Raw genomic sequence first — 27455 nt, 5'->3', positions numbered from 1 at the left:
GTGTTTATTCCAGGAAGGAAACTGAAAGAAGCCAAATCCGGCACATTGAACCCCAGCCGCCTGCATCTTCTGAGTATGCTTCCCTTTGGGGTCTTCCTTGAAGCCGTCCTTCTCCTTTCCTTCCAGCAAGTTATAGGTATGAAACCTCATTGTTTTTTTCTGCCCAACTCCTCTTGCAAAACAACATTTGGATTTCCTTTACTAGAGTTTCCGCCGCATGGTAACAAAAGCAGGTAGTTTTCTCCCTTCTTCTGAGTCAACGGCCTCAAGAGTCGAAGAATGACCTTGGGGGCACTTCAGGAGCCTCAGGATGGAAGGGGATGTCCAACCTGACACCTATTTCCTGATTGAGGCCATCCCAGAGGCTTTGCCGCCTGAGGCCGAGGGGCAAACACCTCTCTTCCTTAAGGCCATCGAGTTACTTCGGTCTGTCCCACTTCCCATGAATATTGCATCGTGATGAGTGAGGATTTTAGGGCCCTCTTTACATTGTGGAATGGATGTGGTTTGGCACCACTTGAACTGCCGTAGTTCAGTGCTGTGGAATCATGTGGACTGTAGTTTGCAAAGCCTTGAGCCTCTTCCGCCAAAGGATGTTGGTGCCTCATCAAACTACGGATCCCAGCATCCCATAGCATGGAGCCATGGCAATTAAAAATGGGGTCGAACCACATACATTCCACAATGGAGATGCACCCCAGATGTCTTTTCAGGTTACCCCATTCAAGGATATGGTGATACACCGCCTAACATTGAAATCCCATCTGTTCGTTCGATCGCTCATTCGTTCTTTTTAAGAAAATATACCAAGAGCTACAGAAATGTAAAGAAATAATTATTATTACTACTAGCTGTACCCGCCACGCGTTGCTGTGGCCAACCTTCCTTCCCACTTTGTATCCTTCTTTCTTTCTCTCCTTCCATCCTCCCTTCTTTCCTTCCTTCCTTCCCTTTTTTCTTTCCTTCTCTCCTTCATTCCTTCCCCTTCCCTTTTCTTTCTCTCCTTTCTTCCTTCTCTACCTATTCTTGGACTGCAACTCCCAGCAGTCCTCCTGATTGAGCTATCTATCTCTATCTAATCTATATATATTATCTATCTGGAGGATTGCTGGGAGTTGCAGTCCAGGAATAGGAAATAGGAAATATGTACAGATTGGGATGCTCTCAAAGAAATCCAAGGAGAAGCAAGCTTGCAGCTTGGAAGCAATACATTTGGAGCATCCTCCTCCCCTAAAGGGCCTGGTCTAGTTTATCCAGTGGTTCTTGAGTTATGTTAATCCCACCAACGAACATTACATTTTTATTTATATAGATTATTACTAGTATATTGTTTTTCTCCCAAGACTGGAACCCAAAGTTACTAAGGGCGCTTCTAGACAGCACTTAATCATAGATTTTGTTGTTGTTCATTCGTTCAGTCGTCTCCGACTCCTCGTGACCTCATGGACCAGCCCACGCAAGAGCTCCCTGTCGGCCGTTACCACCCCCAGCTCCCTCAAGGTCAGTCCAGTCACTTCAAGGATGCCATCCATCCATCTTGCCCTAGGTCGGCCCCTCTTCCTTTTGCCTTCCACTTTCCCCAGCATAATTGTCTTCTCTAGGCTTTGCTGTCTCCTCATGATGTGGCCAAAGTACTTCAACTTTGTCTCTAGTATCTTTCCCTCCAGTGAGCAGTCGGGCTTTATTTCCTGGAGGATGGACTGGTTGGATCTTCTCGCAGTCCAAGGCACTCTCAGCACTTTCCTCCAACACCACAGCTCAAAAGCATCGATCTTCCTTCGCTCAGCCTTCCCTAAGGTCCAGCTCTCACATAGATTTTAGTGAGGGGCAAAAAATCCCAGGACTTCGGGAGAGGTCCACATACAGACCTGTTGATCCTGGGATTTCTGCCTCTGTTGTCCAGACTTCATGCTTTGTTATGAGATTTAGAGGCTCCCAAGATGGCCCCCATGGGACTCCCACCAGAAAAACCCGCGAGATGCGGATGTGCGGAGATTCGGATATGCGGATCACCGCAAAAGTTCCATTGTTTGTCCTGCACTCCAGACGTTTCATGAAGTATCTGCCACACAAACAAGCTTTGCAGGATAGGTCCACTTCTGCCCAAATCAGCACTGCACAATCAAACAGGAACATACACTTTCAAACCAGGAACAGAACGTTGTTGCACAACTCTACTAATCTTTTCCACCTAACTCCAAGGAAGCCCCTCAGGTGCTGGACGAGTGCCTGACTGCTGTGGCTGTCTGGATGAGGACGAACAAGATGAAGATTAATCCCAACAAGACAGAGGTCCTCCTGGTAGATCGTAAACCGGATGGGGGAATAGGTTGGCAACCTGTGTTGGACGGGGTTGCACTCCCCCTGAAGTCACAGGTCCGCAGTTTGGGTGTCCTCCTGGATTCATCACTTACGCTTGAGGCTCAGGCATCGGCGGTGGCCGGGACGGCCTTTGCACAATTAAGACTCGTGTGCCAACTGCGACCATACCTCGTGAAGGCGGATCTGGCCAGGGTGGTCCATGCCTTAATCACCTCTAGACTGGGTTACTGCAATGCACTCTACGTGGGGCTGCCCTTGAAAATGGCTCGGAAATTCCAGAAGGTCCAACGGGCGGCAGCCAGGTTGTTAACCGGGGTTCCTTACAGGGAGCAGTCAACCCTCCTGTTCAAGGAGCTCCACTGGCTGCCATTCATTTTCCGAACCCAATTCAAAGTGCAGGTTCTTACCTACAAAGCCCTGAACGGTTTGGGACCCACCTACCTTTGTGACTGCATCTCTGTATACGAATCCACATGATCTCTTCGATCATCTGGAGACGCCCTGCTCACGCTCCCATCTGCATCGCAAGTGCGATTGGTGGGGACGAGAGAGAGGGCCTTTTCGGTGGTGGCCCTTCGACTCTGGAACTCACTTCCTAAGGACATCAGGCATGCCCCAACTTTGGCAGTCTTTAAGAGGAGCTTGAAGACGTGGTTGTTCCAATGTGCCTTCCCAGAATAATGATCCCATAGCACTTTGTCCTCCAAAGCAGTTTATATATTTAGGTCTGCTCGTATGTTCCCACAAACTGCCCTATCACTTTTTCGTCCATGTCCAGCATTATTTTTTAATCTTTTAATTTTAATTACATTTGGCCTACCCATAGATTTTAAAGTGTGTTGTCCTATTGATAATGCATGTGTTATTGTTTTATTGTTTTGTTATTTTAAATTGCTTGTATTGTTATTGTTTGTATTGTTGTATTTTGGGCTCGGCCTCATGTAAGCTGCACCGAGTCCCTTGGGGAGATGGTAGCGGGGTATAAATAAAGTGTTGTTGTTGTTATTATTATTATTATTATTATTGACACTTTTTAGAGCCTGGCTGCCTGGCTATCTATGCAGATAGATTTGGTTGTGTACTTGTGGAATCAAACAATAGGGTGCTGTTCCTGGGTTATATGTGGCTGTTCCTGATTGCTCTTCTTGTGAAAAGATGTACAACATTGGCTAGAGTGCCACATTCTTGTCCTAGCCAGAGAAAATGTGCCCTCCGCATGTTTCATGAAGTTTCTGGCACACAAACAAAATGTTTGCCTTCTACTCAAGTGTCACCTTCGTTTTAGGAACTCACTAATCAGGAAACAAGCATCTAAAACTCAGGAACAAACCCAGAAAAAAAATCCCATGATTTTCGATTGCAGGGACATATAGACATGTGAAGATCTGCATATTTGGCTCAAAACCGTGATATTCCCACACTTGGAAATTTTGTGTTTTGGACCTTTTGAAGTGATTACCTCTGGGTTTACAGGGAATGGCCCTGGTTTTACAGGGAACAGTGTCTGGCCACTCTCCTGTTTACTGCAGAAGCTCCAGGGATGAAGGTACTGTCTCTGGATGAGCCCTTAGAAGACAGAAAGCTAAAACGAAAAACTAAAAATGAAAATGGCAAGTTATAAGAACAAGAAAAAAGTGACTTTCAATCTTCCTTTTGATGGTTATTTCTGAGTAAGGATGTCATTCATTGCATTTTATATATCCGTATATTTTGTGCATTTGGGGTGCCTCTGCCCTGTTGACTGAATGCCGTTTGACCCCACTTGAACTGCCATGGCTCGGTGATACAGTATCATGGGGATTGTATAGTTGTACAAGGTCTTGAGCCTTCTCTGCCAAAGAGTGATGAGGCCCCACCCAACTGCAACTCCCAGGATCCCATAGCATTGAGTCATGGCAATACAAGTGGGGTCAAACTGCATTCATTCTGCAGTGTAGATGCAGATCCCTGATTGCAATTGGAATCAACAGGAAGGTGGACTTCCATTCGGATGTTCTGCCTCTGCCACATAAATGTCTTAGTCCAACCTTGAGAAAATGGAATTGTCATGAATACTTTTAAAACAAAGGTTCTTTTCATTGAAATTTTCAATGTGAGAGGGTATATCAAAACTTTTACAGAATTTTTACACAAAGAACATTAGATATACAGACATACAGATTCTATGTAACTATATTGGATTCACAAACAACTTACTGTTATGAGGTCAGCCATGAAAGCCTTTGACAATACACCTTACAGTTACATTTGGTTGTTGTAGGTTTTTCAGGCTGTGTAGCCATGTTCTAAAAAAATAACCTACAACAACCCAGTGATTCCAGCCATGAAAGTCTTCGACAATACAGCTACATTGGCTAAAAAACAAAACAAAGGGGAATTATATTTTTACTCAGCATTCACGCCACACATATACATGCATCCATCACCATGCATATAAATATTGCCATATCCTTTTCTCCCTTCTTTGGAAAAATGCACCTGTTAGGCCAGATCCCGCTTCCCTGCAGGCAAAATAATAGTAATAATAACAACACTTTATTTGTACCCCGCTACCATCTCTCGAGGAACTCGGTGCAGCTTACATGAGGCCGAGCCCGCAACACAACAATAAACAATAACAGCAATAATACAAAAACAATACATAAACTCATAAGAAAAATAAGCAAAAAAAACAATAATAACACGACGCATTTAAAAACCTATGGCTGGGCCAAATGTAATAATTAAAAATAATGCTGGGCATAAACAGGTAACATGTAATTGGGATAGAGGTTTTGGAGAGGGAAGAAATGTGCAGACAATCTAAAGTCATTATTTATTATTATTTATTTATTTATTTATTTACAGTTCTTATATTATATTCCGCCCTTCTCACCCTGCAGGGGACTCAGGGCGGATTACAGTAAACACATATATGGCAAACATTCAATGCCAGTTTGACAAACAACTTGTAACAGACAAATACACCGAGGCTATTTAACTTTTTTTCTGGCCGCCAGGGGAGCTGCTGCTTTTCATCGTCCATCAACAACACCGATGAAGTTCTTCTGCATTCCACATTCCCCGGAGTCTTTTTTCTTTATGGCCTCATAAATTTAGCCTCCCACACAAGGTGGTACCTTATTTTCCTACTTGACAGATGCAACTGTCTTTCGGGTTGCAAAGGTCGACAACGGGCTACACAATGGCTGGACACCCACTCCAGCCCGGGCTGGCTTCGAACTCATGACCTTTTGGTCAGAGTGATCTTAATGCAGCTGACACTCAGTCAGCTGCGCCACAATCCCGGTTATTAAAGTGCGTTTAAGGATATCTTGCAGGGAGTTTCCTTATTCTGGGAAGGCACACTGAAACAGCCACATTTTCAGGCTCCTCCTAAAGACTGCCAGAGTTGGGGCTTTCCTAATGTCCCTGGAAAGTGAGTTCCAGAGTCGAGGGGCCACCACCAAGAAGGCCCTCTCCCTCGTCCCCACCAATCACGCTTGCGATGGTGGTGGGAGCGTGAGCAGGCCCTCTCCAGATGATCGAAGAGATTGTGTGGGTTCGTACACAGAAATGTGGTCACGCAGGTAGGCTGGCCCCAAACCGTTAGGGCTTTGTAGGTAAGCAACGTTGTCAGCCAATGGAGATCCTTAAACAGGAGGGTTGACCGCTCCCTGTAAGGAGCTCCAGTTAGCAACCTGTTAGCAAAAGTTCCAAACCTTCCATAATGTCAAAATTCCAAGGACCAGATCCCTGTTTTCCATACAGCAGAACCTGACTCCCTGTAAATGTATCATGACTCCAAAACGCACTCCTTTCTTTTCCCTTGAGAAAAAGAGACATACACCATGGACCAGAGCATGGCAGCTAAGCCAGACCCCTCTGATCTGTCACAATTTTGGAAATATAATAAGGTTACTTATATAGCAATATTTTGCCGATGTTGTCCCATCCTGGCTCCATCTCAGTTTCCTGGCCAGATGTTGAGTCTTCTTGATTGGTGTTGGCCTTATGTTGACTTCCTTCTTAACATAAATAATGTTGTAAACACCTGCTCACGATCCCACCTGCGTCGCAAGCACGTTTGGTGGGGACGAGGGACAGGGCATTCTCTGTGGTAGCCCCCCAACTCTGGAACTCTCTCCCCAAGGACATCAGACAAGCCCCAACGTTGGCAGTCTTTAGGAAGAGCTTGAAGACCTGGCTGTTCCAATGTGCCTTTCCAGAATAGGAAACTCCCAGCATCATGCCCCAAACGCACTTTATTAGAGATTTAAGATTGCCTGCACATTGCACCTACCCTAAAATCCTTATATTTCACCTGTCACGTCCAGCACTTTTAATTTTTATTCATTACATTTGGCCCGGCCCTTAGTTTTTTAAATGTGTCATGATGTTATTGTTTTAATGTTTTACTGTTATTGCTTTAATGTTTATTGGTTTGCTTTATGAGTTTCCTTGTTGTATTTGTTATGCTGTTGTTTTATTGAGGGCCTTGGCCTTTGTAAGCCGCACCGAGTCCTTCGGGAGATGTTAGCGGGGTACAAATAAAGTTAATAGTAATAATAATAATAATAATGAACATTTCCTTAACTTAAAGAGCCATTGTCTGATAAACAGATGCAAACATTTCTCTTATTACTGTCACAGTTCTTATCATAGTTTAGTTTTGGCAGGTCAACCACTTCAGTTCTCATTAGCAACTTTTAATTGCAGTCCATCAAGCATGTAGTTAATGGTTTAATCATTGCAGGCCTTAATAGTCAGGATAGTGTCTCCAAAATTATTAACTCTCATCCATTCATCTTTCATTCAGTTCATTCATACCCACACATATCAAATCCATATTTATCAAATCTGCACATTATATATCTTGTGACAGAATTATGATTGAATACCCAGGTATTTAATGAAGCCATTCTTTCCTGCAGTTGAGGGATTCCTGCCTCCGCCGCGCAACGTCAGCCTTGTGTCGAAGGACTTCAGTCTGTTCCTGACATGGCTTCCAGATGAACGCTACCCGCCTGGAGTGTCCTATAGAGTTCAATGGAAGTGAGCATTGCAAGAGAAAAACTAGAATACCCATTACATTTTTGGGATTTGGAGGGAAAGGATATTACTAATACAGTAATAGGAGGAAGGGACTGGGGTGCAAGTACACTATAAATGCACCCTGGGTTAACTGCCACAGTTCAATGGCCTGGAACTTTGGGAGATGTAGTTTGACAAGACTCTTAGCCTTCTCAAACGAAAACTCCCAGGATTCCATAGCCTTGAACCATGGCAGTTAAGTGGTGTCAAACTGCATTAATTCTAAAGTTGAGATTTATTTATTTATTTATTTACAACATTTCCACCCTGCCTTTCTCAACCCTGGAGGGGGCTCAAGGTAGCTTTACACTTACGTTGTTTAGGCATTGAATCTTGATTCTGTAAACCACCTTGAGTCGTCCACGGGCTTAGAAAGGCAGTTTACAAATATAGTAAATACATACATACACTTAGACAGCTATTCAATATCATTAAAGACATTATACAATTAAAATGAACATTATACAATAGAGTTATAAAATACAGCAAACCATTTAAAAACATTTAAACTAACATCACCACAGTTAAACCATGGAATCCATAATCGTAATCCAGACCATTCCAATAGTCCTTGCACATAATTCTATATCTGGCTATTGCACAAGTTCTCCAAAGGCTTGATCAAAGAGCCACATTTTCACTCTCTTACGGAAAGACAGGAGGGAGAGAGCTGATCTAATATCCCTGGGGAGGGAATTCCAGATTCATCCCTGCTGTGTCCATTGGCTAATCAATAATAGTAGTTACAGCAACAACAACAACAACAACAATCCTCTGCTCTTCAAAAGCTGGTTTTTAAAATAATACGAGGACCATGGATTACATGATGGATCTGTTCAGGGGCCCTTGTTATCACCACCACTATCCTCTGCTCTTTGAAAGTTAGTTTTTAAAAGCACAGGAGGAACATTGTGCAGGTACAACTGCACCAGGAGCTCCAATTTTGTTTGCTTTGCATTTAATATTTGTTGTAGTCCTAAGTTTCAGGGACTCTGCAGATAGGTGGCTTCTTTTGGCTGCAATCATAGGGCAAGCCACCTGTCAATTATAGTTAAGTTCCCTGGTCCCACCCCCTTCTGGGGTTTGGAGGGAATAGGAGCCAGTTTGGGTTCAGTCCACACAGAGAAGCTTTTCATGCAGGACATAATACCAAGAGCTCCTGTAGAAAGCTTCGTCTTCTACAGCTTGGCCGAGGATCATACAGCCTTACAGCTTCTTTGCGGAGGGACTTCAGTCAGCCATCACTGAAACCTGAACTCCTACTTTTCCCCTGGAAGTCTACAAAACTCTGCTTGGTAAGGGTCTCTCGTGGAAGCCAGAAGCAGTTGGTACCGGGTGTAGGGGCTCCATGCCAACAGAGGCAAAGAAAGACTGCCCAGATTAGAAGTTAAGCATTTCTCCATTAGTTAGTATACAGTTATGAAGATAGTGCCTGTTCCCTGTGGACAAGATTGAGAGAGCCAATGGACCAGGGGTCCCCAAACTCAGGCCCGCGGGCCGGATGCGGCCCGCCAAGAGCATTTATCCGGCCCGCACAGCCTGGCCTGGGCTGGCGCAAAGCCACTTTCAAAACGACAGAAAATATAATTTTTCCCTCATTTTCATTGGAACTATTTTATTCTCAGAAATGCTAAAGCTATCTTCTTCTATGTATTCCTATATTGCTTTCAGCAGCCCATGGTTGGGTGTGTGTAGAGTTCTCTTTTTATTTATGGCGGCCCCATGAATTTAATAGGGTTTTCTTTGAGAGGAAATACTCAAAAATAGTTTTGTCAGTTTCTTTCTCTGAAATAGAGCGCCTGCTATTCATTTGTGGCTTCCCATCCAAATACTAACCAGAACTGGCCCTGCTTAGCATTCAAGATCAGAGACATTTAATCTTTCATTGACTTTGCCAGGTATTATTCTTCTGTACAGTAGTCTCTGTGACCCAACCTGGACAGGCAGTCCCCAAGTTACAAACAAATTATGTAGTTTTGTCCTCACTGAGGGCTGAACAGTAAACATATTCATGGATTCCCTGCTGTTATATTAAGACTGTTACACATGCTGTGACATGCTTGAAATCAAAATTTCATTTATTTGTAATTAAAAATAAATATTTCACAGTGTATATTACATATTGTTTTTGTGATTAATCACTATGCTTTATGTTCAGATTGTAACAATAAAAATACATCCTACATATCAGATATTTACATTACGATTCATAACAGTAGCAAAATAAGACATGTGCAGTGTGCATAGGAATTTGGTCATTGTTTTTTTTAAAAAACTATAGTCCGGCCCTCCAATGGTCAGAGGGACAGTAATCTGGCCCCCTGTTTAAAAAGTTTGGGGACCCCTGCAATAGACTGTTAAGAAAGCTTTAAAGTACCTGTTTGTTTTCATCAATAAAGAACTTTGTTGAACCTTTAAGCATTCTAGAGACTGTGTTTTAAGGAAATCCAAGGGCCTTTAATCTGAGGCAGCCCCGGCGTCCCATTGGGCGCACGGAATTTATGTCCTGTCTACAGTCTGATGCACAGGCCCAGCATGCGACAGCACAAACATAGATTGAAATATAGGGGCGATGGCTCACTGGCTCAAGAGGGCGATGTAATGGAAGATACACCACAAATTGAATCCCAACTGCAGAAGCTGTTCGTTACAGGCCAAAGCAATAGAGACAGAATGCATGGAGCATAAAATGGTCTGCCCCACCCACAAATGGGGCTGCAAGGCTTTTATCACTGACAGAGAATTAAAGACACATTCTCGTTGATATAGGAGCCCCCAGTGGTGCAGTGGGTTAAACCACTGAGCTGCTGAACTTGTTGACTGAAAAGTTGCAGGTTCAAATCTGGGGAGCGACGTGAGCTCCCGCTGTAAGCCCCAGCTTTTGCCAAGCTAGCAGTTCAAAAACATGCAAATGTGAGTAGATCAATACTCCAGTGGGAAGGTAACGGTGCTCCATGTAGTCATGCCGGCCACGTGGCCTTGGAGGTGTCTATGGACAACGCTGGCTCTTTGGCTTAGAAATGGAGATGAGCACCAGCCCCCAGAGTCGGTCACGACTAGACTTAATGTCAGGGGAAAATCTTTACCTTTACCTACTCTCATTGGTATGCAGGAATCAATTATCTCATTGATTTGTGCTGGGTGTACAGATTTTTCATTGGCTCTCTATAATTCTAACAAGCAGGAAGGCACACATGGGATCTTAACAATGGCACAACTATAGTCTATTGTTCTCTGGCCATGAACATTCAGTTGGAAAGTATCTATAGGTCGGTACTTCAGGTGGCTGGGAAATTAAGAGAGTATTATCTGTCCAACTCTGGGGAATTCATCTTTGGCAGCTCTTTCTCTACACATCAGCATTTTTGCAAACAAAGGCCCTCTGCAAAAGCAGACACATAGGATTTTCAATCATTGGAAACATCAATGAAAATCCCTTTTTAAAACTACGTCTCCCTCAACAATGCGTGATGGATCTGTTCTGGGCCTCTTGGTATAATCTGGAGCTCTATTTTTTTCTTGGCCTTATCTACAGAAGCTCCTTTGCTCAACAAGAATGGCTAAAATGACCTTTGGTGGGCCTGAATTCTTCCAACTCACCCATCACTGTTTCTCATTCTTTTTCCCAGAAACCCTTTTGCCATGCCCTGGAGAGACATCCCTCATTGCCGAGACATCTCCGAATCCATTTGCAACATCACGTGTGTCTCTCCAGAGCTGAATAACAGATACTGGGTCCAGGTCAGAGCTCAGATGATGGATGGTACCAGAAACCTCTCATCAAACGAAAAGAGGATAGTCGTGGATTACGAAGTTGATGGTATGTTTACTATCCTTTGGCTCTACATCAGAAGGGCAAACTGTCCCTAGTGAAACCAACACAAAGACTTTCCTGTGTTGGAATGGAAAGGCTTCCAGAAACCTGGTCAAGGAGAAGTCATGGGGACTCTTTGTACATGCTCAGATAACCTTGGCTGTCTAGACATCTTGGCAGAGAGGGAAGCAAGGGAGGGCCCTCCTAAAATCTGAACTCATTGTGAATCATTCAAGATGGAATAAATCCCCCACTCTGGTCCCTTTTGCTACTCCTATCATCCCCTTCCAGTGTAGCCATTGGCCAGGCTGTGGATGATAAGAAGGGGAGCACAACACATTCCAGAAGTCTCTTCTGTGGGCACAGCTTCTTTACTGGGTGATGGTGTTGTTGTTGTTGATGATGATGTTGATGATGATGATGATACATTGTCTATGTATTTTCATAAGAGTTTCCTTAGGCAAGAAATGCTCAGAGGTGATTTTGCCAGCTCTTTCCTCTGAAATAGATCCTATCATGGTTGATATGCCTTGGCAGACCCTCTGAGCTTGGGGAAGGGTCTTCTTTTGGGGCTGTCACTCTCACAATCCTCCAGCTAGAGATTCTGGCAGTGCCAGTCCAAAAAGGCATCCACCCCCATCATCAGGCCTGAAGTATTTGGTGTAAAAGGACCAAAGTTAGTTCTTGCACAGTAGAGTCTCGCTTATCCGACCTTCGCTTATCCGACATACAGTCTTATCAGACACTCCTATCCGGCGCCCCCCTTTCCCTCCAGCATTTCCCCTTCAATTAAAGGAGTGCTCCTCAACTTTTCCCCCATTCTCAATAAGTGAAAAAGGCAAGACAATGAGGAGGAGGAGGAGGAGGAGGAGGAGGAGGAGGGGAGGGAGGGAGGGAGGGAGGGAGGGAGGGAGGGAAGGAAGGAAGGAAGGAAGGAAGGAAGGAAGGAAGGAAGGAAGGAAGGAAGGAAATGGGGAAAAGAGGTAGGACCGGAAATGGAAGCATCCTCCCTGCTTCCCTCTGTGATTTCCATGCTCCTCTTCTACATCCAGGTACTTCCTGCTGGGCCCCTCTAGCCCTGAGGCATTACCTTGCCTTAATTTTTTGAGTCTCTGTCGTTAGTATCCTAGGTGTCTAGCACTATGTTGGACGGGTCACAGTAGGAGACTCCGTATTATCCGACATTTTTTTTTTATCCAGTGTCCTGCCGGCCTGTTTACGTCGGATAAGCGAAACTCTACGGAATATGTCTGTGCCTTCAAATCAATTGTTCCTCTGAAATGTAGAGCTTTACAGTAAACCGTACATCAGTGGTTCTCAACCTTGCTAATACCGTGACCCCTTAATGCAGTTCCATATGTTGTGGTGACCTCCAACCATAATATTGTTTTCGTTGCTGTCATTTTACTACTGTTATAAATCGTAATGTAAATATCCGATATTCAGAATAGATTTTCATTCACTGGACTAAATTGAGCACAAATACCCAATATGCCCAAATGTGAATGCTAGTGGGGTTGGGGGGGGGGAGGATTGATTTTGTAATTTAGGAGTTGTAGGTGCTGGGATTTATAGTTCACTTATAATCAAAGAGCATTCTGAATTCCACCAGCGATGGATTTAAACCGAACTTGGAACACAGAACTCCCATGACCAGCAGAAAACATTGGAAGCGTTTGGTGGGCATTGACCTTGAGTTTGGGAGATATAGTTCACCTATATCCAGAGGAGTGCTGTGGATTCATGCAATGATGGATCTGGACCAAACTTGGTACAAATACTCAGTATGCCCAAATGTGAACACTGGTGGAGTCTGGGGAAAGTAGACATTGACATTTGGGAGTTGTAGTTGTTGGGATTTATAGTTCACCTACAATCAAAGAGCATTCTGAACTCAACCAACAATAGAATTGGATCAAACTTCTCACACAGAATCCCAATGACCAACAGAAAATACCATGTTTTCTGATGGTCTTTGGCGACCCCTTTGACAACCCCTCACGACCCCCTCAGGGGTCCCGACCCCCAGGTTGAGAAACACTGCCGTACATGGATATTTTTGCAATGCTGGGAGGATGTTGCATCGAGATCATTGTATTGACAGCTTTGATTTATAAACTGCTTTGGGTCCCATATTGGTGTAAAAGAGGGATATACATTCAACGAACGCATACATACTGAAGTGCTGAATCTTTTCCAGTGGACATTGTTCCTCCAATCCTCCAATTAAGACGGACTAAGGACATCCTTGGGGTGAATGTGACTTTCACCTATCCTTCTTGCGCGGAGAAAATATTTCAGCAAGACCTGAGCTATGACTTGAAGTTTTGGGCCAAACATGGGACGGAAAAACCAGTGAGTAAAAGCTGAATAAGAGCAGGAGGGAGTTGGCAATGATGGAGAAACCTACTAGTAACTATTATAGTATATTGCATAGTTGGGTTTGACTCTGAAGCTACAAATATGTCCACAAAGACATGAGAAGTCAGTGTGTAGCCAAGATTGTGGCACAATGCTATGGATTTATGGGATCTGTAGTTTTGTGAGATATTTAGTTTTCTCTGTCAGAGAACTCTGGTGCCACAACATATTACAAATTCAATAGGATGGAGCCATAGCTGTTAAAGTGGTATCTAGCTGCATTAATTCTGCAGCGTAGATGCAAATTTTGTCAAGTCTCTACTTTGGGAAATTTCAAATTGTTGCTTCTTTTATCTTCCAGAGAGAATTCAAAGGCCTAACGAAGAATGCGATGGACATTGACATTATGGACTGGACCAGTGGCAATTACTGTGTCCATGCAAAGGCTTTCTTCAGTAAAACCGAGAAATGGAGTAACTTCTCTGAGCCTATTTGCACATTGTTACCCGAGAAGAGTACTACCCTGCAAGGAGGTAAGTGCAAATGCAGGTATTCCAAATTCCCAAACCCAAAGCCCTTTTGCTCCCAGGTATTTCGGATAAGGGAGATTCAACTTGTATTGCAATCAAGGATCAGCATTAATGTGTCAAAGTATATGCACAACGCAGGAGGAAATGGATTCAGAGGTTTCGGGGTTTTTGTCCCCAGCAACTACCAAAACGTGAGACCATCCTATGAAACCTGGCTCGTGGGAGAATTGGGATAGAGAAAAGGAAGTCCTACTCCACACAAAGGAAGTGTGAATTCCCTCTTTTTACAAGGACTTCTTCTTTCAAAGGGAATGCAGGACTTGGTTACATGGTGGAACTGACCGCTACAAGGTGCGGTCGTGGCCACTGACTTTGGAGTCCTAAAGGGAAGTTTAGGAAACTGAGCTGAAGCTCTCTGTGGTTGCAAGTCACAAAGGTTGCATCCATCGGAGTGTAGTGTCAATGGAAGTCATAGTCCTACTTTTCCCCTTTGGTCAGACCTAGAATCATAGAATCATTGAGTTAGAAAAGCCCTCATAGGCCATCAAGTTTAACCCCCTGCCAGGAAGCAGGAAAATCGCATTCAAAGCACCCCACCTAGAATGATATTGTGTCCAGGTCTGGACACCAAAATCCAAGAAGGATGGACAAGAATTTTGTGTGTGTGTGTGTCAGGAGCGACTTGAGAAACTGCAAGTCACTTCTGGAGTGAGAGAATTGGCCATCTACAAGGATGTTGCCCATGGGACGCCCGAATGTTTTGATGTTTTGCCATCCTTGTGGGAGGCTTCTCTCACGTCCCCGTATTTATATATGTATTTATTTATTTACAGTATTTATTTACCGCCTTTCTCACCCCTGGGGGGGACTCAAAGCACTTTAGGGAGCTGGAGCTGACAGAGGGAGCTCATCCACACTCTTCTTTAGTCCTGCCGGCACAAGGGTTTAACCCATTGCGCCACCAGGGGCTCCTGATGGAAAGATGGGAAGTCTCTAGAGAATGGAGACAAAAATGGTCAAAGGTCTGGCTGCCAAGCCCGGATAGGAGCAGTTTAGGGAGGTGGATATGGCTTCCCTCGATCTATACTCCTCTTGATGCAGCCTAAAATTGCATGGGCCTTTTTAGCTGCAGCATCACACTGTGGACTCATGTTCAGTTTGTGGTCTACTAAGGCTCCTAAGGCCTCCGGTGGCGCAGTGGGTTAAAGCGCTGAGCTTGTTGACTGAAAGGTCGCAGGTTCGAATCCGGGGGAGCGGCATGAGCTCCCACTGTCAGCCCCAGCTTCTGCCAACCTAGCAGTTCAAAAACATGCAAATATGAGTAGATCAATAGGTACCGCTCAGGTGGGAAGATAACGGCGCTCCATGCCGGCCACATGACCTTGGAAGTGTCTACAGACAACGGCGGCTTTTCGGCTTAGAAATGGAGATGAGCACCACACCCCAGAATCAGACACAACTGGACTTCATGTCAGGGGAAAACATTTACCTTTAACTAAGGCTCATAGATCCCTTTCGCATGAACTGTTTTCAAGCGAGGTGACACCTATCCTAGATCTATGCATTTCATTTTTGTGGCCAAAATAGAATGCCATACTTTTCTCCCTGTTGAAATCCATTTACTTAGTTTTGGCCCATCTTTTTAATCTGTTATGGTCACTTTGGAGCCTGTACCTATCTTCTCAGGTATTCATCCTATCTGCAAATCTGAGAAGCATCATCCAAGTCATCAATAAAGATATTGCATAGCCTTGAAAGGCCCAGGAAGGATCGTCTTTATGGCGCTCCAGTAGTCCCTTCTCTCCAGGAGGAAGAAAAGTAGTTGGAGAACATCCTTTGGGTTCGGCTCGTTCCCAATCTATCTTACAGTAACATAGGCCACATTTTACAAGCTTCTTGGCAAGAATATCATGGGGGAACTTGTCAGAAGCTTCGCTGAAGTCAAGATATGCTACATCCACAGTATATTTATTTATTTTAAGCATTTATATCCCATCCTCTCATCTCCAAAGAGGGACTCAGGGCAGCTTACAACAGCCAATCATTGGATGCCAAACAATATATTAAAACAAACAGTTACAATTAAAACAGCAATTAAAACAATTATAAACATTCAATTTAAAATGGTCTGCTGGATCAAAATCATAGTCGAGGTCAATCCACTGTGGTCACTTAAAACATTCTCTTCCCAATTGCTACATCTATTGCTCAAATGCTTGATCCCACAGCCATATTTTGAGTTTTTTACAAAAGGCCAGGAGGGAGGGATCAGACCTAATTTCATTGGGGAGGGAGTTCCACAGCCGAGGACCCACCATGGAGAAGGCCCTGTCTCTCATCCTCACCAGTCGTGCCTGCGAAGGTAGTGGGACCGAGAGCAGGGCGTTTCCGGATGATCTTAACGTCCTTGGTGGTTCATAGAGGGAGATACGTTCGGACAGGTAAACTGGGCCGGAACCGTTTAGGGCTTTATAGGCTAAAGCCAGCACTTTGAATTGTGCTTGGTAGCATATAGACAGCTAATGGAGCTGGTGTAGCAGAGGGGTTGTATGCTCCCTGTACCCTGCTCTGGTGAGCAACCTGGCTGCCATTCATTGGACTAACTGGAGCTTCCGAGCAGTCTTCAAAGGCAATCCCACATAAAGTGCATTGCAGTAACCTATTTGGGATGTAACAAGAGCATGGGCCACCGTGGCCAATTCAGACTTCCCAAGATAGGAAGGCAACTGTTGCACAAGTTTTAATTGTGCAAAAGCTCCCCTGGCCACCACCGAGACCTGGGGTTCCAGGCTCAGCGATGAGTCCTGAGCATATCAAACTTGTGCCAGTGAAACTCAGTGAAAGAAAATCCCAAATCCCTCACTAAATTATGAGCTGCATTATTTGATAGAATGGTGCCATAATAATGTGAGAGCAAACTGCTTCACATGTGTGCTGTGGATGTTCTCTTGGAAGCCCCTAGTTTTCTGCCCCTACCTCCCACCACCCAGAAATCACAAGATGTTGATCCCAGTTCTCACTTAAATATATATGTCAATTTTAATTAATACTTCCTTCCAAACCCACACGTGTTCACGTTGCAAGGAATGTTTTCCCATCCTCACTGCTTTGTTTTCGTTTTCTTTTGCAGCCCAAAACTGGGGGTTTGTTGCCTTCCCGATCCTCATCCTATTTTCTGCTGGTCCTATTTCTCTCTTCCTGTGGTACAAAAACATCATGAAGAAAATCAAGACACCCCAGGCTTTGGTAAGGAAGGTTCAGAGCAGTGTTTCCCAACCTTCCTAATGCCGTGACCCCTTAATAACGTTCCTCATGTTGTGGTGACCCCCAACCATAAAATTATTTTTGTTGCTACTTCATAACTGTAATTTTGCTACTGATATGAATTGCAATGTAAATATCTGACATGCAGGATGTATTTTTATTCATTGGACCAAATTTGGCACAAATACCTGATTTGTTCAAATACTGGTGGGGTTGGGGGGATTGAATTTGTCATTTGGGAGTTGTAGTTGCTGGAATTTATAGTTCACCTACAATCAAAGAGCATTCTGAACTCCACTAACGATGGAATTGAGCCAAACTTGGTACACAGAACTCCCACGACCAACAGAAAATACTGTGTTTTCTGATGGTCTTTGGTGACCCCTCTGACACCCCCTCACGACCCCTCCAGGGATCCCAACCCCCATGTTGAGAAATGCTGGTTTAGAGGGTTTTGGAAATGGAGACGGCAGAAGTGAGATGTGTTTGTTGATATCTGTCCTGCAAGGTTTTTCAATTCCTGTCCTTGGCAAGGGTTCATTCTTGGTGATCAACCAAGGAAGACCATCCTTGCTTCAGAGACAGGCTCGCCTGGCATGTCTGAGTAATCCATAGAGCATATTTGGCGTCTCTTCTTCATTGACCACTCTACCCTGAAAAGTTCTGCCATTAAGGGTCTCCACCTCTATAGGTTTCCAAATGCTTGCTGTTCATTTTACTCAGGCATGGACAATTGGTGGTCTTCCAGATACAGCCAGAGGGCATTCACATCACCCTTGGCCAAATAGTGAGGTTTCTAAAGGTTTGGAGGCTACATTACTTCAGCTTTAAAGAATAACTTGTTTACTCCAGTACATTACTAATATGTGATCCTAGGAAACATAGCATTCCTCCAAACCCTACCAGGGTTCCTCAAGGAGAAGAGGAGCAGGACCTGCAGAGTTCCTTGCTATTAGGAATCTACCATTATAGGTGCTTATAGAGTATATCCTAGAACACCTTTTGTCCACATTTTCTATGTAGTTGGATTATCTGTTGAACTGCTTCTTATTAGTATTTCAATGGGAAGTGCGGGTCTGCTTTTGGCTGATGGGATAGGATTGTTGCTGTTGTGTGCTTTCAAGTAGTTTCAGACTTAGGTTGACCCTGAGTGAGGGTCGGGTAAATTACCTTGGAGGGCCGCATACGGCCTTCGGGCCTTAGTTTGAGGACCCCTGGTCTTAGGAACCCCTTTGGCAGAGAAGGCTGAAGATCTCTCCGCCTCTCCTTATCTTCCTTTTTGGAAACAGATGGTGAATCCTCCCACAAAAAGCCCTCCTCTTGCTATGATTGTAGGTGAACTATAAATCCCAGCAACTATAAGTCCCGGATGTCAGGGTCTGTTTTCCCCCAAACTCCACTAGTTCTCACATTTGGGAATATTAAGTATTTGTGCCAAGTTTGGTCCAGATCCAGCATTGTTTGAGTCCACAGTGCTCTCTGTGTGTAGGTGAACTACAACTCCAAAACTCAAGGTCAATGCCCACCAAACCCTTTTGGTATTTTCTGTTCGTCATTGGAATTCTGTGTGCCAAGTTTGGTTCAATTCCATCATTGGTGGAGTTCAGAATGCTCTTTGATTGTAGGTTAACTATAAATCCCAGCAGCTACAACTCCCAAATGACAAAATCATCCTCCCCCCTCCCCAAACCTGCCAGTATTCTAATTTGGGCGTATCAGGTATTTCTGTCAAATCTGGTCCAATGAATGAAAATACATCCTGCATATCAGATATTTACATTATGATTTGTAACAGTAGCAAAATTACAGTTATGAAGTAGCAACGAAAATAATTTTAAGATTGGAGTCACCACAATATGAGGAACTGTATTAATGGTTCGCAGCATTAGGAAGGTTGAGAAAGACTGTCCTAGGCATATACGCAAGGGTTCCTTAGCTAGGAAATTATGATGGAAAGCAGTCCTTCAGGATAGACATTTTGGAAACAACCAACTGGTGTCTTCCATGTCTGAAGGGCAATGAATCCACTCCAGGTTTTCATCTGAGTTAGAAATGTTGAACCCCGCCCTGCAAATACATTCATTGCCTTGGATAGCTCCTATAATGCGTTCAAAAGTCTGGACTGAATTCAGTGCCTACTGACATGGAAGCCACCAGCTATCCCTTCAGATCACTGGACTATTGCAAGCTTAGGCAAAAGCACTAATGCTTTTCAGTGGACGTGGCTGCTATTCAGTTCAATGCAAGGCATTTTTACTGCATTACAGAAGCAGCTGGAAATTGGCATAAATAGAAATACAAGGGAGCTGGAACGTGACTAAGAACTGTATAAGTTTCCCCTGGTTGAGACAGTGAACGTTTCATTGAGTATCTTTGAGAAAATTCACATGTGAAACCAACCCACATCGACCTCAGTTGAGTCTGTCTTGCAGAACTGAGAAAAGGTTCAACTTCCTCCAACTCGAGATGGAACACATTTGCCCTGAAATCTCCTTTATGCAAATCTGGTTATTGAAGTTGAACATTCACCAGCAGTTCTCAAATACTCAAATATTTGATATGGATTTCTGGGATAGTTATTACTGTTTGACACCTGGCACAAAATTATATTATATACATACAATATCATTTTATGAGGAACTAGATGTTGTTCTGTGTAATCCAGTAGGACTACCAGGAGTTATTGTTCCAGATGGTAAAAATATGTCAGAAATCTCTCCGCTTCCAAAGATTTTATGGCAAAGTGAGCAAAACGCAGGCCTTTCAGATGGAGGTGAATCACTTGAACTTCCATCATTGGCTAGAATATCTAGAATTGTTGGCAATTGCAATATGATTCCATCTGGTAGACCATATGTTGCATCAGTTACTGTGTTTTCCACTATATATTTTGCAGAAATGTGCAAAATCAATACAGATTTCCTCTTTAATCCAGCTCTTATCGCCCAAAATGTGCCCTCTCCCAATGGATTAATCCTGCATTTCTAATCTGAGGGTTGGGACCCCTAGGAGAGCCTCTAGTGGTGCAAAGGGGTCACCCAATAACATTGGAAAACGGAGAATTTTCTGTTGGTCATGGGGGTTCTTTGTGGGAAGTTTGGCCCAATTCTAACATAGGTTGGGTTCAGAATGCTCTTTGCTTGTAGGTGAGTTATAAATCCCTACAACTACAACTCCCAAATGTCAAGGTCTATTTTCCCCCAAACTCCACCAGGGTTCACATTTGGACATATTGAGTATTCGTGCCAAGTTTGGTCCAGATCCATCATTGTCCACAGTGCTCTCCGGATGTAGGTGAACTACAACTCCAAACTCATGGTCAATGCTTACCATAGAATCATAGGATCATAGAATCATAGAATCAAAGAGTTAGAAGAGACCTCATGGGCCATCCAGTCCAACCCCCTGCCAAGAAGAAGGAATATTGCATTCAAATCACCCCTGACAGATGGCCATCCAGCCTCTGTTTAAAAGCTTCCAAAGAAGGAGCCTCCACCACACTCCGGGGCAGAGAGTTCCACTGCTGAACGGCTCTCACAGTCAGGAAGTTCTTCCTCATGTTCAAATGGAATCTCCTTTCTTGTAGTTTGAAGCCATTGTTCCGAGTCCTAGTCTCCTAGTCTCCAGGGCAGCAGAAAACAAGCTTGCTCCCTCTTCCCTGTGGCTTCCTTTCACATATTTATACATGGCTATCATGTCTCCTCTCAGCCTTCTCTTCTTCAGGCTAAACATGCACAGCTCTTTAAGCCGCTCCTCATAGGGCTTGTTCTCCAAACCCTTGATCATTTTAGTCGCCCTCCTCTGGACACATTCCAGCTTGTCAATATCTCTCTTGAATTGTGGTGCCCAGAATTGGACTCAATATTCCAGGTGTGGTCTAACAGAATAGAGGGGTAGCATGACTTCCCTAGATCTAGACACTATGCTCCTATTGATGCAGGCCAAAATCCCATTGGCTTTTTTTGCCGCCACATCACATTGTTGGCTCATGTTTGACTTGTTGTCCACGAGGACTCCAAGATCTTTTTCACACGTACTGCTCTCGAGCCAGGCATTGTCCCCCGTTCTGTATCTTTGCATTTCATTTTTCCTGCCAAAGTGGAGTATCTTGCACCAAACACTTCCAGAATTTTCTCTTGGTCATTGGAGTTCTGTTTGCCAAGTTTGGTTCAATTCCACCATTGGTGGAGTTCAAAATGCTCTTTGATTGTATGTGAACTATAAATCCCAGCAACCACAACTCCCAAATGACAAAATCAACCCCCAACACCACCAGTATTCAAATGTGGGCATATCGAGTCTTTGTGTCAAATTTGGTCCAGTGAATGAAAATACATCCTTCATATCAGATATTTACATTGCAATTCATAACAGTAGCAAAATTACAGTTATGAAGAAACTAGGAAAAAAATGTTATGGTTGGGGGTCACCACAACATGAGGATCTGTATTAAGGGGTTGCAGCATTAGGAAGGTTGAGAACCACTGGATTAATCATTTATGGATCAACCAACTTTTATTTTTTCTCCTGTCAGGATTTTTCCAGGTTTGGAAGTACAAAGAAGTTGCTGGAATTAAGTGGAGAAGAATTAATTCCAGTGCACAGCGTCATATGCGCAGAGGTGCCCTTGATCTCTGGGTGGCGTATCAGGCCTAATCTCCTGGTGGCTCCATCCCTGGATTCAATGTTGGAAGAAGACAATGAGGAAGAGGACGAAGAGGATGATGAGAGCCCCATTCTGTACACCAAAAGGCTCAAGAGTCAAAAGAAAGAAGGGAATGGTCAAAATGTTGCCATGGTCCAGAAAGCGCTTGGTTCCTCATCTGGAAAGTCCGAGCTCAGTGGAGACAGCCACTTATCCGATGGAACAGACGATGACAGCCCCATTCTGTACACCAAAAGGCTCAAGTGCCAAAAGAAAGAAGGGAATGGTCAAGATGTTGCCATAGTCCAGAAAGCGCTTGGTTCCTCATCTGGAAAGTCCGAGCTCAGTGGAGACAGCCACTTATCCGATGGAACAGACGATGACAGCCCCATTCTGTACACAAAAAGGCTCAAGTGCCAAAAGAAAGAAGGGAATGGTCAAGATGTTGCCATAGTCCAGAAAGCGCTTGGTTCCTCATCTGGAAAGTCCGAGCTCAGTGGAGACAGCCACTTATCCGATGGAACAGACGATGACAGCCCCATTCTGTACACAAAAAGGCTCAAGTGCCAAAAGAAAGAAGGGAATGGTCAAGATGTTGCCATAGTCCAGAAAGCGCTTGGTTCCTCATCTGGAAAGTCCGAGCTCAGTGGAGACAGCCACTTATCCGATGGAACAGACGATGACAGCCCCATTCTGTACACAAAAAGGCTCAAGTGCCAAAAGAAAGAAGGGAATGGTCAAGATGTTGCCATAGTCCAGAAAGCGCTTGGTTCCTCATCTGGAAAGTCCGAGCTCAGTAGAGAGAGCCACTTATCCAATGGAACAGTCTCAGGAAATCCTCAGGTGACTAGTGGAGACAATAATACCTCTGGTTTCTCTGAGAGTAAAAGCAATTCCCTTTCTGAAAATTCATCGACGGATAGTTCCCTTGGTTTTCCGGTTGCTCATCTTGCCTCCACAAAAGAAGGACAAGAAAGTGGAGATATAGACCTTTCGTTTCAGTGGACTTTACCAATGAAAGAAGCCGGTTTTCAGTTTCTTTCTGGGTTGCAATTTGGAGGCATAAAAGACCATCTAGATGGAAGAGCAGATGATGCCTGGGTCAATCTGGATGAGATCCAAGACAATCTGGACTCTTTCAAGATAGGTTTTATCAAGGATTCCAGCAGTTGTGATGGACTCTTGGTAGAAACACCTCTGTTGGAAGCCCCTTGTTGTGAGAATGACTTAGAAAATGGGTTACAAGGAGGAAATGGAGACGTAGCTGTTACACTGTTGTCCAACCCTAAGTTCCATAGTTATCGGCCCAAGCTCATTTCTTATATTTCAAGAACCTGACTTGCAGTGTTTTTGGTCTCTTCCTAAAAAGCGAGAGTAAGATGTTCCATAGACAACTTACTCTCTCTGGGACCACATTTTTAGCACAAAAAGACCGAAAATGTATACTAAAACAGTGTTTCTCAACCTGGGGGTTGGGACCCCTGGGGGGGGGGTCATGAGGTGGTGTCAAAGGGGTCACCAAAAACCATCAGAAAGCACAGTATTTTCTGTTTGTCATGATGGTTCTGTGTGGGAAGTTTGGCCCAATTCTATCATTGGTGAGGTTCAGAATGCACTTTGATTGTAGGTGAACTATAAATCCCACCAACTACAACTCCCAAATGTCAAGGTCTATTTTCCCCAAATTTTACCAATGTTCATATTTGGACATATTGAGTATTTGTGCCAAGTTTGGTCAAGATCCATCAGTGTTTGAGTCCAAAGTGTTCAGATGGCACTAGGGGTTTCTACAATACCATTGGGAGGGGAACATTTATCTTGAGACACTGAGTTTTCTCTCCTTTTGAGGGATGTGAGCTTTATATAAGAATGTGGTGTGTCTGTATCATTTTGCAGATGAGCTTAAATTCAAAGGATTCGGGAGTCAGTACTGTAGTACTAGGAAAAGGTACTACTTGATGTATGGCTGGCTTGCCTAGTGAAAGTCTAAATTGTACAAAATACCAAGTAGGTGAACTACAACTCCAAAACTCAAGATCAATGCCCACCAAACCCTTCCAGGTTTTCTATTGGTCATGGGAGTTCTGTGTGACAAGTTGGGTTCAATTCCACCATTGTTGGAAGTTCAAAATGCTCTTTGATTGTAGTTGAACTATAAATCCCAGCAACTACAACTCCCAAATGTCAAAGTCTATTTCCCCCAAAATCCACCAGTGTTCATATTTGGGCATAGTGAGTATTTGTGCCGAGTTTGGTCAAGATCCATCATTGTTGGAGTCCACAGTGCTCTCTGGATGTAGGTGAACTCCAACTCCAAAACTCAAGGTCAATGCCCACTAAGCTCTTCCAGTATTTCCTCTTGGTCATGGGAGTTCTGTGTGTCAAGTTTGGTTCAATTCCATTGTTGTTGGAGTTCAGAATGCTCTTTGATTGTAGGTGAACTATAAATCCCAGCAACTACAAATCCCTAATAACAAAATCAATCTCCCCCCAACCCCACCAGTGTTCAAATTTGGGCGTATTGGGTATTTGTGCCAAATTTGGTCCAGTGAATGAAAATACATCCTGCAAATCAGATATTTACATTACGATTCATAACAGTAGCAAAATTACAGTTATGAAGTAGCAACTAAAATAATTTTATGGTTGGGTGTCACCACAAATGAGGAGCTGCATTAGGAAGGTTGAGAAACACTGTACTAAAAGAACAACATTTTTACATAAGCCAAAAAGGGGTGGAGTATCAACTTCTGCACCCTTCAAACAGTATTAATAGTTAGGAACTTTTGTAGTTGTTTCTATGTATGCTTTTATTCATAGCTGTTGGATATAAGATTGTCTCTCCTGAACTGGCTGATACATGGCTGCAGTTGGGGCCACTGTATCTGAAGGGAATCCTTGTGTGGAAAAGAAATGTGGAGAAGAAGAAGCAAAATTCATCATCATGAATCTTAGCGCTAAGTCTGATGTATGCCATTTTCACACCTTCCAGATCTTGGCAGGTTGCCCCTTTCCCCTTTTTTTCCAAACCGGAAATAACTACAAAATATACAGGCTGCACAGGAAAGTAACAGTGCTCCATGCAGTTATGACCTTGGAGGTGTCTACGGACAATGCCAGCTCTTTGGCTTGGAAATGGAGATGAGCACCACCACGCAGAGTCAAACACGACTAGACTTAATGCCAAGGGGAAAACTTTACCTTTATAGGAGCTGCACATTTCTTGCCCTTGCATTACTTATGGAATCAAACTTTGCCATGAAAAAACTGGGAAGCTCTTCCTGAACAAGCAGATCCCATTCAAGACCACCAATCCTTGCTGCGTGTTCAATATGCCAGTTGCAGAGCTACTAAAACAAAGCTAAGTTATCCATATTTGCAGCTTTCTCTAATCTGCTGCCTTCCAAATCAATTGATATTATTCCCAACCAATTCCCATCATCCCCAGTCTTTCCCTCTTTCCTAGTAGTCCTGCTCCCCCAAAGCCAGCAAATGCAGAGGGTTGTCTATATATCTAAACATTGAGTTGAGCATAAGAACAAAAGATAGTGAAAAACAATCAAGGGAGAAGATGGGTTTGCTGTGAGTTTTCTGGGCTGTATGACTATGTTCTAGAAGCATTCTCTCCTGACGTTTCGCCCACATAACGAAGAAGATATTCATAGAAGAAAATGAGCCCTATAGGATCCACTTCAGAACAGACTGCTGCTATTTTCTTTAATTGTAAACATGCACTTCTTTTGCCATCATCCTTGTTCACAGGGATTTTTTGTCAGGAGCGACTTGAGAAACTGCAAGTGGCTTCTGGTGTGAGAGAACTGGCCACCTGCAGGTCGTTGCCCAGGGGACACTTGGATGTTTGATGTTTTACCATCCTTGTGGGAGGCTTCTCTCATGTCCCTACATGGGGAGCTGGAGCTGACAGAGGGAGCTCAACCTGCTCTCCCCTGATTTGAACCGCTGACCTGTCAGTCACTGGCACAACTGTTTAACCCATTGCACCACTGGAGGCTCCATGTTCACAGTGATGGGGACTGGGAAGAATATACGAGAGTTGAATGAAAAGTAATGCCTCCACCTTCGTTTGGATGGGAATATTTTAATAAATCAAATGCAGAAATAATCCTTAGAATATGCTCTTTAGCTACCACTATTCACTTTTCCACAAATCACCAGAAAATTGGATATATTTCTGCCAACAATGAACAAGTTTTCTGAAGCCATCATGGAAGAAGTCGACACTCTGTTCCGCAACCAGTGTCTCACAGTCCTCTCAACGTCTTCATCAGAAGCATAATGATGTCCCCACAGATCTTCTTTCATTATCAGGAACAGAAGGAAGTCAGATGGTGCTAAATCTGGACTGTATGGAGGATGTCGTACGGTGGTGAGATCCAGTCCCTGAAGTTTCAAGTCCGTTCGCTTTCATTTCAGGCAACAGCATTCTGGGTACCCATCATGCACAGATCTTCTGATAGCCAAGCAAAGCAATAATGTGACCCACACGTTCTTGTGAAATGCTGATTGTGCTTGAAATTTCTCTCTGAGTGATACAACAATCATCCTGAATCAATCTGTCAACCTTTTGCTTGTGAAACTCAGTGGTTGCTGTCACAGGACGTCCAACTCTTTGTTTGTCACACAAGTCAGATGTTCTCACCTCAACATCTTTAAGCTTTCTCACCCAACGACACACAGTACTCACATCAACACAATCACCATAAACAGCTTTCATTCTCTGATGAATCTCCTTTGGGGTAACACCTTCTGCTGTCAAGCATTCAATGACTGCACGTTGCTTAAGTCGCATTGACTGACCGTCTGTGCAGGGTTCCATACTTCGCACTTTAACAACACAACTTCCCGACAAAATGGAATTGCAAAGGAGATTCTACTGAACAAGCCAGTACCTGCTACATACCAGTACTGCCATCTGTTGAGTTACGAAGGTGGAGGCCTTACTTTTCATTCAACCCTTGTTTTACCTTTTTCTTCCAATATTTAATGCAATAACAACCGTTTCTACATTGTGTACAAGGTCAACTTGAGGGTGCTAAAGAAAGCCTGAAGGACAAACCCAAGAAGTTAATTTCAACGGTTAATTGGGAAATAAAATGTTACAGGATTGGGCTTCATAGCCCGGGTTGCCATAGTCAAAACTGGGGAGGTCTGTATTTTAATGGTTGTGTCGAAAAGGGAGTTCAGCAGGTGTTGCTTACCATAAAACCAGTCACGGGCCAAAATTCTACATAACCATTTCCAGTTTTTCACTCTGGCAACTCTTATTTGTAATTTAATTTAATTTAATGAATGCATCAGTAGAAGTGCAATGGTTTGAAGCAGAATGATACTAATGACCGGGCCTTCTGAACCCAGATGTTATTGTGATCCATGTTTCTATCTTCAACTATGTATATAAATATGATTGTTTGTTATGTATATCTCA

General features: G+C 43.7%; 1 protein-coding gene across 1 annotated transcript; it reads left to right on the top strand.

Annotated features, from left to right (window-relative positions):
* On the top strand, window positions 1-27455 carry IFNLR1 (interferon lambda receptor 1). Its single transcript, XM_060784224.2, has 7 exons — window positions 1-136; window positions 7236-7356; window positions 11025-11215; window positions 13410-13564; window positions 13932-14103; window positions 17231-17346; window positions 21899-27455. Exons 1-7 carry the CDS (start codon window positions 76-78, stop codon window positions 23345-23347), a joined length of 2265 nt encoding a protein of 754 aa, XP_060640207.2. The 5' UTR covers window positions 1-75; the 3' UTR covers window positions 23348-27455.

Source organism: Anolis sagrei, chromosome X (genome assembly GCF_037176765.1).
Source record: "Anolis sagrei isolate rAnoSag1 chromosome X, rAnoSag1.mat, whole genome shotgun sequence".
Lineage (NCBI taxonomy): Eukaryota > Metazoa > Chordata > Lepidosauria > Squamata > Dactyloidae > Anolis > Anolis sagrei.
This window is presented reverse-complemented; position numbering and strand designations above follow the sequence as displayed.